This window comes from Anomalospiza imberbis, chromosome 7 (genome assembly GCF_031753505.1).
Source record: "Anomalospiza imberbis isolate Cuckoo-Finch-1a 21T00152 chromosome 7, ASM3175350v1, whole genome shotgun sequence".
NCBI lineage: Eukaryota > Metazoa > Chordata > Aves > Passeriformes > Viduidae > Anomalospiza > Anomalospiza imberbis.
Window position 1 is genome coordinate 24768386 of NC_089687.1, and position 12804 is coordinate 24781189.

Consider the following 12804-nt stretch of genomic DNA (forward strand, 5'->3'; position numbering starts at 1 on the left):
TGGTCTCATGCTTTCACACAGTGAAAGTACTTGTGTAATCAACGTGTGTACTTACACTCAAAATGTGAAGCTGTTTCCATCATTATGCATTTAAATGCTGATTTGTGATTGCTGCATATAAGATATACAAGTAGGATTAATTGCAGAGGGAAGCTGTCATGTTTTGGACAGTAGATTTCCTCAAGTCATCTTGTTCTTATCGTGGAACTAAAGTCAGCACATTAAAGCAGCAGAGTGGTGCATAACTGCATGTGCTTTTGTGGAAGCTGTCTTTATGGTGGGAGTATTTATAATTCTGTAAAGAGGTACTTTGAAGTAACAGTGCATGGTTAAAAAAAGTAAGACCTTAGTGCTCATATGAGTAGCTTTTTGTCTCAAGTGGGGATAAATGTTGGGGATTTTTTAGTTTTTCTTTTCATGGTGAGTTAACTCACACTCTGGAAATGGTCTTTATTTAGAAGTGCTTTTCCTTAAGATTTTTTATTAATTTGATATATAAGTGCTATTTTATGCATAGTAAATGTTTCTTGTGAGACTTTTATCTCGGTCTTTACAAAGTGGCAGCAATGGACTGTGTACTGGCATTTCCATTCTACTTGTCTTCTCTGCAGTGACACCTTCTGTATTTTGACACTTGTTCTGTATTCCTGCTTCAGGCTTTCAGGGCCTGATTGGCAAACAAATTTTTATCACAGAAATTAAAATAATTAGTTCTCTGTAGAACTATTTACAGTACCTTCTCTCTAAGGACACTTCTTTCCTTAGAACTGGTTTGAGAATAAGTCTGTATATGCTGACAGTACACTCACTGGGACAAAAGCTGTGATACCCTGCTGTTACGTGGGGACATTGCTATTTTTAATGAGCATTATTCCAAGATTTGTGTATCATACGAATGGAAGTCACTGAGAAATACTGTTTGCTTCCTTTTCCTTGGAAAATGGAAATAGTTGCTGTTATTTGAAGTAAAATAAAAGTAAATTTCAGCTTTTTTAAGCTTGATTGGGAAGATAGTTCTTGATTCCAGGGTAAACTCTAAGAACCGGACAAGCCCAGGTGCACAGGTGAAGAACGCGTGTTGATGGGGTATGTGAACAGCTCCTGTAAGGCCTGCTCACTGTTGTCCTTGCACTCCTGGTCACCTGCAGGGATAGGAAGGAGTCAGCAAAGTAAAGTTGTCTCTCACACCCACTACATGTTCATTCATTCTTGGGATTTCAGTAAGTGAGGAGCTGACATAGAGGGTAATACATAGATATTGGAGTGGTGCGTTATGCCTTTGGCTTTGACCTCTCTCAGATATACACCTCACACAACTAGTACTGAAGATACCAGAAGTTCATTTTTTCTTTGTCCTTCAGCTGCAAGAGAATGTATCATTGCACTTTTTATTACTCTCAGGGAGGAGTGCCTGTAGGCCTGGCACCTAAGCCATTACAGATCCTTTATGGGCACACTGACGAAGTTTCAAGTGTTGGCATCAGCACTGAACTGGATATGGCAGTGTCAGGATCCAGGGTAAGCACCTTCCTACTTGTCCTTTTTTTGTCTTTTCTCAACTGAACTCAAACCATACAAGGTATTTGAAGTTGATTAAGAGTAATAGAAAAAAGTCACTATTTCACAATCTTTTTCATAAGCCTTGTTTATCAAGAAGATATGTGCCATCCCCTTTGCTGTCTGCTTAAATCAGACTGTCTCAAACTCCTGTGCAGAGCATAGGCCTCACCTACTCTGTGGTGTTATTCTGCACAGATGAACTTTAATATGTGTGGACTTTTTTTGAGATTTTAAGCTTCTCATAGCAATAGTATTCTGATTGTTTCTTCCCTGCTGTGTTAACCCTGAAGGTTCTGTGCCACTTGCTCATGGTCTGCCTTACTGTACTGCACAGGCAGGCTGTTGAACTCTGGCTTTGTACTCCATGTAATGCCTGCCCAGAAATGTGACCTGTGAAGTGGCTGATTTGCTGCCTGTCCTCCCTCCTGCCCTACTTGCATTTTTTTTTCATATGCCTATAGTACATGGTCTTGAGGGGCAGGCTTTGTGTAGAGTTCCTAATGCTCAGGAGTCCTTATCTCCCATTAAGGATTGAGGTGCATTGAAAGTATTCCCTGCATCCTGTGTATGTAAATGCTGAGTGTTGTGATAACTCTCCTGCTGCATATCAACTCCCCTAAATGTGGTTGCTGCAGGATGGCACCGTCATTGTCCGCACCATTCGGAAAGGTCAGTATGTGAGGACTCTGCGACCACCTTGTGAGAGTTCTCTCCTGCTGACTGTTCCCAATCTGGCTGTGTCCTGGGAAGGCCATATAGTTGTCCACACCAGCGTGGAAGGAAAGACTACTCTCAAGGTACTTAAGTTTGTGGAAAACCTCTGTTTCTGTCACTGAAGATTTTAATCATAAGTGTATCTAACTTTATCTCATTTCCTGTAGTAAGGAGGCTTTTTGAGCGTGCAGTGACAGTTTCAATATTTTTTTAATTTTGCTGGCCAATTTAAGTGAAATTTGGTTAAAGGTAAGTGACAGGCATATTGTGCTCCTGTGAGTTTCATGAAGATCTCCAAACACCTGCAAGGAAGATGCTCAAGCATACACTAATGAATCTTCCTGGAAGATCCACTTTGGACTGAAAAACTAGAGGAAACAAGTTCCACTGTGCACAGGAACAGAGGCTTATAAGGAGAGCAGCAAGTTCCGGGTGCAAGATGCTGGTGTCCACAGAGTTTCCTAGTTTGGGATTGGAGATAGAGCCATAAGGTTGTGTCTGTTGAGCTGTGTAGTTGCTTTAATAATGGTAGAGCTGTTGTGATTTCTTGAAACATGGGAGATTTCTTGGAAACAAACCTCTGATGTAGGCATTCTAACTACATTAGAAAGATGGGGAGGGAAGAGATACAAGGTTATGCCAGGCTGGAGGAACTTAAGATGGTTTTGTTATTTGTATCTATAATCCAGCAAGAAGTCATTGGCTTGTCTAGAAAATGCTTTTGGATCTAGCTCTGTGGAAATATGCTTGTTTCCTTCTGCTTTTGGATTTAGGAGGGCAGGAGAGGGGAAGGAGGGTGGTAGCAAAGCTGAAGATGAGTGCAATCTTGCTTTCTTCTTTCTTAACAAGAGTTATTATAAAATTGGGACCTGTCTATTAAATCCATGAATGTTTCCAGGAAATTTAGAATTGATTAAATGGACTACAATGTTGCATCAAGAGGTAGCTTCAAAAATTTCCATACAGGACCTTACCTCCACACACATTGAGTATAGGCTCACTACTCTTGTGTCCTTCAACAGGGAGCCTGTTGTTAATGTTATTGTCTGTGGGTTGTTGCCATCTTAGTGCCTTTTAATGAGCAAAAGATACAAGTACAACACTCTTCATCCTATCAGTCCTCTGTGACACATTTATTTTTGATCTCTTCAGGATAAGAATGCATTACATCTCTATTCTGTCAATGGGAAATATCTGGGTTCTGAGACTCTGAAGGAGGAAGTGTCCGATCTGTGTGTAACTGGCGAATATATCGTCATGGGCAGCTTGCAGGGATTTCTTTCCATACGGGATCTCTACAGGTAATGGACCACCATTTTTACTGAGATACATATGTGGAGGCTCATAGAGCTGTGTAATAAACTTTGCTTGGTGCTATAGGTGATAGATGTTGCTTTTTCTGTGTTCCCCCCCAAAAAATGGTTTTGGCAGAACTAAGGTGTGGAGAAAGATAAAATGAGAGGTTGTAACAGATCTCGTTCTTGCCAGACATTTATCCCAATTAAACACCTAGAGCTGACAGGAGGAGCTGTCAGTGTGCAGACTGCTGTGATTAGTCACAAGGAGCTCAGCAACTGCAGGATCAAGCCTCACGTGGTTCTGTACTGAGTTTTAAGCTCCACTTACTGCTTAGCTCTGTAGAGCTCCATTGCTCCTCAGAAGGGGAGGGATGTTTCACTTAGGCAGCTGTGGGACTAATGTCACTGTTCTTCAATGAAAATGTCTTAGCTTACTGACTTAACATATCCACATCTGTTCTTGTTATTGAAGCTCTGTTTTGGGATACAGTTAGATTATTAGGATACAATTAGATAATTGAAACTGCAAATTTTATCCTTGAGAAACTGCGTTTTACAGTGCATCCCGTGGACAGCAATTTCACTTACATGTGATTCTTTGCAGTATGTGCAAGCAAATACATGATGTACTTTTTCTCTATGGTTTTTGTTCCTTTCAGCCTGAGTCTGAGCATCTCTCCCTTAGCCATGAGACTGCCAATCCATTGCATTTCTGTCACCAAAGAGTACAGCCACATCCTTGTTGGCTTGGAGGACGGCAAGTTGATTATCGTTGGTGTTGGCAAGCCAGCAGAGGTAAAACCCACCATCAAGAACTTTTTCTACCGAACAGTGGGAAGTTCACTTATTTCTGCTTTCCAGTTGAGCAAGAGGTCTCCTCTATGGCAGGGTAAATTTAAGAGCAAGTTTCAGTTTTCAGGGGGAAACAAATAACCTTTGAAACTGCTCTACTGAAAGTTCTGATTAAGAATCAGAGGTGTATAGGGATCGCTCATGGGAAGCTCAGCTGGACTAACCTCCAGACTTTATCACTCACATCTGAATAAGCAAAGTCATAATAGCTAACGTTTTCTGAATGGGATAGTGTTGTCAGCCTCATCCTGATGAAAAAAATTTCCAGAAGAAAATTGGAAATGAAAGAGAGCTACTTTATTTTGTTATGGTTTCTATCAGATATCTTTTAATATGCATTGACTGATGTTGGGGAAAAAGGTATTACTTCTTTCTGTTGAGAGTCTCTAATGGCAATGCATAGGGAATCACTTCTGTAGGTTCCCAGTATGCTTGTGCTCCATATCGTGAATATAAATTTCGTGGTCCTGCATATGCAATATCAATTACAGAGCATCCATCTCTCAAATAGATGTGCCAAATTTTTCTTGTGCAAAACCATAGTTTTTGCTTTCATTACTTCTTGTCATGACTTTCAAAGTACTTCAGTTAACTTAAAACTGCTTATTATCTTTATAACACAATCTCTGTTGTGCTGCTGTGTATTTATTTGAAAATGTGATTATCACTTTTGCATGATCTTTACTACATGCCAGAAGAGTGTGTATTAATTCAAATTTATATTTTAAATGTGAAAACAGAGCAACTTTATTTGTCAATATTTTTAAATGTTCTTGCTAGGAGATACATAGTTTAATATTGGAAAAATATTCACACAACGGTAGTCTGATTTTGCTTGCGCTGGATGTGGAGGGGAGATTTCCACTGACTTTGTTTTCTATCGTAGAATTGAAAATGAGCCGAGTATTATGTGGTTAAACATATGGTTGTAACAGCAGTTTTAAAGCCACTGTCATTTCTAAGCTTCCTATTCCATAGAAAAGATCTTTTGTAGGCTGAAGTTTGTGTGTATCATTAGACTGAAGGCATTTGTTTTCTTATTTTAATTTTTTAATCACATCTATTTTTCTAACTATGCAGAAAGTGATGTTTCAAAGACTGGATTCCTTTTATGGTTATAGAGGCTTTCCAATGACTTTTTTCCCAGGATTTTCTGTTTACAGTTCAGATGATATGCAAGCTTAGTATCTGTGTAAATAGATTTTTTTTTTAAACACAAACATAAGGAACAACATTATGTCCCAGATTTTCTAGTTTTCTATAATGGCATCAATCAATATATTTGAAAAGTGTGTGTATGTGTGGATGTTCGTTTGTTGAATGAATTAGTTTGGAAGGAATGTGTTAATTCCTGGAACTTTATCTGTATACAGAAGACAGAGTTGTAGCTCCAGCTTTCAGTGGTGATATTGATCCTTAGGACAAAGGACTGGATCTTTAGCACAGACTTGCTTTAATGTACAAAAAGTGAAATGCTGCTTGCTATTAAGATTGGCCTTTAGTGTTTCTGCACTGACAGATTCTAATATGGAGTATAATAAACACTTTTGTATTTTGAACAATTACTTAGCTGTTTTGGATGTTGCAGAAGTCTGGGCAATTACCACTTGTTAGTGTTAATCCTGGTCAGTGCTGTGTCTTTTCTAGAACACTGCTGCAGTGCTGATACAGCTCTGAAGCAGGTAACATTTTAGTAGTAACTGTGAGGAACTGTTCTCAAACTTGTAAAGGCATGGATCTTATTTATTGAACTGCAGGGAATTTCAGAATCTAATCAGCTGCCAGGCTGATCACTACTGGCCAATCATCAACCTTGTGCTTAGGTAATGAAGAGTTTCTTACAAACTGTTGTCAGATTGTAGACCTACCAGATGCTGGATTTAATATGGCCTCTGGTTGCTTGTTATCTGTCTTATCCTATGGAATACTCCCTATGAATTACTTCTGCTTTAAACATTCTTCTGAGCACTTCACCCAGGATCTTTGGAAGACTGTGTAAATTTGACACCAGGAGATAACCTTTCTCTTTTTCCATTATTCTGCTGTGACTGTCCTGCATCTTGTCTATTTTTTTCCCCATTTCGAGCAATTTCTGTTTGAAATCTCTAAAATAAAATGTCCTTTCTTCTCATTTAGTTCATTTTTGCTTGGATTTCACCTCTTCTTTTCTCTTCCTATCAAAATAGCAATCTAAACACTCTTTCTAAGCCATTTGAAGTAGGTTAAGCATATAGGAACACATTAGTGGGTAATACCCCTAACTTAATTCAGAGAAGACTGTGGTTAGTGTTTTGTGTCTTGTTTTTTGTCAGTCCCAAGAATAATCCCTAAGTGTAACTTTTAGTTTATTTTCAAATATTTTTGTTGGTATATTTTGTTTGTGCAGTACATTGTAGTGTCTGCATTTCACCAGATTCAGTGTCTGAATTCTTTTTTAATTTATCCACCTTATCCCTTCCCCCTCCTTTTGTTTCTCTGAATTACTTTTAAACAGATGCGCTCAGGTCAGCTTTCCCGAAAGCTCTGGGGATCAAGCAAACGGCTCAGCCAGATTTCATCAGGAGAGACTGAATATAACACTCAAGATTCCAAGTGATTGCTGCTTCTACATTCTCTCATGGATTCCAGAAAAATGTTTAATCTTTTGGTCACTTTAGATGTATAAATATGTAATTAGGGCTTTGATTCTGAAGCCCTTTGATTCTTGTTGATGAAGAACCTATGGCAGAGGTATAGTAATAAGCATATGTACTCAGGCAAGTTAGCCTGCTTGCATATTTGTCCTTAACTGTGTTGACTTGTTCACAGCAAAATCCCTCTCTCAACAGCTGCTAAAACTGTGTTTTGGGAGGGCTAAAAAACCCCGAACAATCCCCCCACAAGTCTTTAAACCCCCAGATTACTAATTGAATTTAAGATAAGTAGCATTTGGTTTAAAGCTGAGTAGGGCCAGATGCTCCTTGATAACAAACAAGATATTTGGCTTTGCTTTGACAACACTGTTATTTCCCAGTAAATTAAAACTCTGGTAGTTGCAATGGTTGGGTTCAGAATTGAATAGATGATGGTTACGACCTTCACAATACGTTTGTTAGCCTATTGAACTTTATTACAGTTTGTTTGTGTAAATGGCTATTGCTCTCTTCTTTTGTGTAGTTCCAGTTTTAGGCTGTTCTGCAAGGAACATCTGTGTTGCACTACTTTATCAGAAATTGTTTTAAGTACTGACATGAATAACTTCAAAGGAGTTGGAGGTGGTGAAGGAGCTGAAGGAGGTAGGAAATATTGCTGCTGAAAATTATTTATATTGTTAAGTAAACTTAAGACATACACCAAGAAATCCCATTATATATTTAACATCTTGCAGAAATACCCAGGAAGACTCATTATCTATATTGGTCAACTATCAATCTGCTTCATTAGTAAGGCAACTTCTGCAAACAAAAGATAAATTTTCACTGCAAAATCATTATGCAGCATTACAGCACAATTCAATTACAAATAGCACCTGTTTGTTTCTTGGCTTGGTGTTCACCAAACCAGTTGTTAGCCATATTTTTTTTTTCTGTAAAAACCAGGGAAAAACAAAATGTTATGTCCATTTCCAAAATGCATTTAAGACCTGGTAAAAGAAAATATCAGATCCTTCTGTACGCTGTATCAAATTTCTTACTATGTTTTGGAGAAGCCATTACTGATTTTTTTTTTTGCGTGTGTTTAGCAGTACACGATGATAGAAGGATATGCGTTTTCCTATCAATCTGATATTTTTCTAATGTTACTGATTGAAATGATAAATCCTATACTGTTAGAAAAGCTGGGTGCTGAGGGAAAAATCTGAATTTCCAGATCAGTGTGCAAAGGTGTGTGTGTGTATGTATATATACGTGTGTGTATGTATATATGTATATTCATGTATGTATTAAAAGAAGAAAATCCCATGGGGTGAGGGGAGCACAGATACAAGGCAGGTGTAAGTGATTGTTAGCTAGTGTGTTCCCTTTTGCGTCCCCCTTTCTTCCCTCTACCATCGCTTTTCTTGTTATTTTTTATTTATTTATTGAAATGAATGTGTGTTGTATCTCTCATAAATGTTATCAGATATTCCCTCTGGCTGGGGAGTTGTTGAACTACCTGAGGAACATAATGTATAATCTCATTTCATTAACTTTAAGCACAATATTTATTGACTGATTATTATAGAAATAATAATATCTCCTTACCCTGCTAAAGGATATCTTTACAAGTTGTGTTAGTCTCATTCAAACTGATTGCTCCTCCTCACTTTCTTTACTGGAAAAAAAATCACTATTGGCGGCTGATTGGTGTACTTTGTAAAGAAAGCTGTGTTGAATGTTCTTAACTTTTGTAAATGAAATAAATCAGATTAGTGAACAAGTGGGTCTATGCATAGTTGCAATATTCTGCCTAATCACTGTGACAGACTGGATTGTCTGGAAAGTTAGGAGAGAATAAGAATTATTTTCCTGAGTAACTTGCCAAGAGAAGATTAAACTTCCAAAAGTAGAGTGGTGTGGGTTTTTTCATATTTCACATATGTTAAAAAAAATGTAAATTAACCCACATCGCATATTTTCAAATGAGCTATAAAGAAGTGAAACATACTATTTTTAATCAATTACCTATCCAGTAAGAATACTAAGATACTGTGGAAGTATTAAGTTTGTTCATGAGAATGTGAAGTGTGTTTGTCCATTATGATTTCATGAAGAAGGGATTTCAGGGGAGATCTGTGTAGATTACTTTAGAAGTATTTCAGCTCAGAATGTGAGGTCTTTCTGTGTTATGGGAGATTGAAAAAACTCAGTTGGGGCATTGAATTGATGGGTTTTTTATGCATGCATTAATGTTGTGTTTAAATGGATAGACAAGGCTAAGTGTTTATTTGGAGGGGAAGGGGGCAGGAAGTTGTCATGTTTTAGGCTATGAGAATGAAGTGGAAAAAGGGAGATGGGTCTTATGTAGTGTTTGGTGGGAGCACAGTTTTCTTGTCACTTGCACAGAATGGTTTGCATACACATTTGAAAACATTCTGTTGTGGGTTAGGTACGTTTATACAACAGCTGAATTAACATTTTTCAATATTCAAGAACAATGAATGCAGTGTGTCAGTTTAAGTGAAATATAATGTTGCAATAATTGAAATCATTTATGATTAAGACCTTTGACATTTGCATACCATAATTTCAGTGCATCACAAGCACTGGGTGATCATCACAAATACCTGGGACAGGTTTAAATGTGGAAAGTTCTTGGGCTCTCAAACTCAAGGCTAGTCTGTGCTCAGTACAAAGCAGCAGCAGCAGCAGAATGAGGAGGGGGCAGGTGAGGGTCAGGTGCTGCTTTATGCCCCACGTAGAATGGCAACATCCATGGCCTTTGGAGCTGAGACCTGGTCCTTGGGGGTGGGAGGTGTACACCATCACAGCTTGGCATCTTTACCAGAGGCCATCTGGAAGGACCTCCATAGCTGTGAAGGTCTGCACTTTGCCTTTGTTTAAAACCAGCTTTAAATAAAAAATTAGTCCTAAGTGTAAGCATAAGATAGTATGTTGTTTCTTTTAGCTTTAACTTATTTGCATAAAAAGTAGGCAATAATGTTTAAAAACAGAAAATAATTATTCTGGTCAGCTGTTCAGTCAGTTGAATTGCAGCCTGTTATGCAGTGCACTGTGAATTGGTGAACTGACTTTCATAATTCTGTGATTTCCTCAAGTCAATAAAGCTTAGGATCCCATTTTGTTTTTCAGGTAGTATTGGTGAAATAAGATTCTCCTTTGGTTTTGTTCAAAGGTTTGTTTAAGTGTGAAAAGTAAAGTTTTGAGATTATAGGCTTCCAGTGAGGAATTTAGAACAAATAAATTTTAAGTGACATTTATTTCATAGCACTACATTTGTCAAGATCTTCTTTGTGATATCTTCATATATTTAATTTTTGGAACAACTCTAATAATATTTATCAAAGTTTAACATATGCTTACCTTTGAAGAGGAGTAAGTAGGAGTGTAAATATATATATATCTAAAAGAAACTGAAAACTGACCTACTTTTCATACCTGTATATAAATGAGATTAAGTAGTTAGCAGTATTAACTTCTTCGTAGCAGTTTTGAACTTGCGTACCAAAGGATATTTAGAAGACATGTCTCCTTTATTTCAAATAAAATGTTTGCTAAATTTCTCTAAATCAATTTACTTATAATTCTTGATAGTGTTTTTAGTTGTCTTTTTAGCTATAGTGAAGAATCCCATCTAGTCTTTGCTGGGTTTGAACTATACAAGCATACAGAAAGTGAAATCTGACTTAGAAAAATTTTTCTGTAACCAATATACTTACCCATTATTCACTCACAGGATAGCTAGAAACCACATCTTCTATCATCCATGGACCTTAGCAGCACAACATAATAATCCCAGTCCTAAAGTAACTGCATTTGTCCTGATGGTTAATACACATTGTGGAAATTAGATTTTCTTAGGAAAATAATTGTTTGATATTAAAAAGAGTGAAAAAAGAAAAAACTAAACAGACCAAACCACACCCAACCTCCACAACTTCCCCTCCAAAAAAGCCAAACTCATCTACATCCATATTACTATTGTTTTGCTAATCTGCAACATTGATTTAAACAAGCTTTTTCCCCTCTGGCATACCTTAGATCATGCATATTATCACAAAACAGGTTTATCAGTCTTCACATGCTTTAAATAGCCAAGTCAACTGGCTGTCTTATAAGGATCCCCTTGAAAGTTGTATTTCTTTGTCCTTTAAATGAGTGCAAAGAACTAAGCTTCTGCACTGGAAAAATGCTTTAAAATAGTCCTGCAGGAATGATACATTTATTTTTGTAATGCACAGATCTGGTAACTCCTGCTTTGGTCAATGGGAGCTGTATACCTCACTTCCCTGAACCATGTCTTCCTCCTCCCTGTTTCCTTTGCAAACCTTTCCCAACCTCAATTAACAAAATCATTAGAAGAGATAAGTAAAGGAACCAAATGCTGCACAAAGCTTTTACTGTGTATGTGTAATTAGTTGAAAATGTGTATCTATATACAGATTATAGAATGGTAGAGAGCTTTAGAGCTAGAAGGGGTGTAGAGATGTCGACCTCCTTCTGCTCCTGTATTGAGAGTCTGTAGACACATGCTCTGTATCGTCATCTGAAACATTCCTGTCCACTGCTAAAGGCACCTTGCTGACTATGTTAAATGCTGAGCCCAGGTGCTGTGAATATCTTTTTTCCCTTGCAAGGAGTTTTAAAAAAAGCGTGCACATATAAATGCATATCCTAATGTGAGCCTAGGGCCTGATCTAATAAATACTGTTATGTGAAAGCACTACATAGGGTTGTATTTATTTGAATGGAAATTCAAGCATGTGCTCCAGTGCTTTCTATGTCTTTTTATGCTTTTGGGCTTAAAAGCTGTGTTGGTTTTGGCTGCAAACACGACACTTGTTGGTAGTCTCCTTTTGGGGAGAGTAGGTTTCCATGGTATCATATTCATGTGAGTTCATTGTATGCCAATGTTAGAGTCAACTGAAATGTTTGGAAGATGTCTTCCCTTCCATTCCAAGGAGCCAATCTTACTATTATTAAATTGCTCTTTTAAGCATATACTTTTGAAGGAAGCAAGTTTTCTAAAAAGCTACTGCATTAAAAAAAATACATATTTTAAATTTGGTAAAATGCTTTTGTTCCCTTCTTCAGTGTTATGGATATCAGTTGCCTGAATGTAAAAATGCCTGAGTGGCACCATAGCATGCTCTACATTTCAGTTGAGTGCCATTCACCTTACTGCAGTCTTGAAAAGCCCATATGTGAGGAACTGCTTGCAGTGTTTAGTCCAAGGTAGGCTTTGTTCAGTTTTAACTCACCTTTTTGCTGTGCTTCTGTGGAAGAAGACTGGTGTGTCTTTCTTTTAGTTATCATTTACCTAAGTGGCCCAAATGAAATAGGTGTTTCACCTGTTTTCAATAGAGTTCCTTCAGTGTGTGTTCTTCCTGGTTTTGTTCAGTGGACTTGAGAAATTTGGGAGGTATTTCCAGAGTTCAGGTCTATGCTTATATTCAGCACAGACATAATTTCATCGCACAGCTTCTGTCCCAGAAGCACGATTGTCAGTATAGATTATGGTTTAAAGCTGCTAAGGTGTTTTGAGATTGGAATATAAAAAATCCAGCCATATATATCATAGATCTAACTGAACTTGGAGGCCACTTGTTTATTTAGCTTCCTACCTAGTCAGTGTTTTCCTCTCAAGGGAGCCATATTTTTTGCCTTGAAATACCTTTAAAATAAACATAAGTCTTCCACCTGACATTACTACTTTAGTCATATGCAGCAGTGAGCTGTTT

At 37.6% G+C, this 12804-nt stretch overlaps 1 protein-coding gene across 10 annotated transcripts in view; it reads left to right on the top strand.

The window, feature by feature from the left end:
* The window catches only part of NBEAL1 (neurobeachin like 1), a 77620-nt gene extending 65920 nt beyond the window's left edge, over positions 1-11700 (top strand). For 7 of the 10 annotated variants that reach the window (XM_068196047.1, XM_068196046.1, XM_068196050.1 and 4 more), the window contains 5 exons: positions 1402-1518; positions 2196-2357; positions 3427-3575; positions 4232-4461; positions 6919-11700. In XM_068196047.1, the coding sequence (XP_068052148.1) occupies positions 1402-1518; positions 2196-2357; positions 3427-3575; positions 4232-4461; positions 6919-6995 (735 nt within the window). In that variant the 3' untranslated portion in view covers positions 6996-11700. Of the gene's footprint in view, positions 1-1361; positions 1519-2195; positions 2359-3426; positions 3576-4231; positions 4462-6918 lie in introns of those variants that run through there. The other 3 variants (XM_068196048.1, XM_068196051.1, XR_011000889.1) reach the window with 2 other exon arrangements.
* The last annotated feature ends 1104 nt before the right edge of the window (positions 11701-12804 follow it).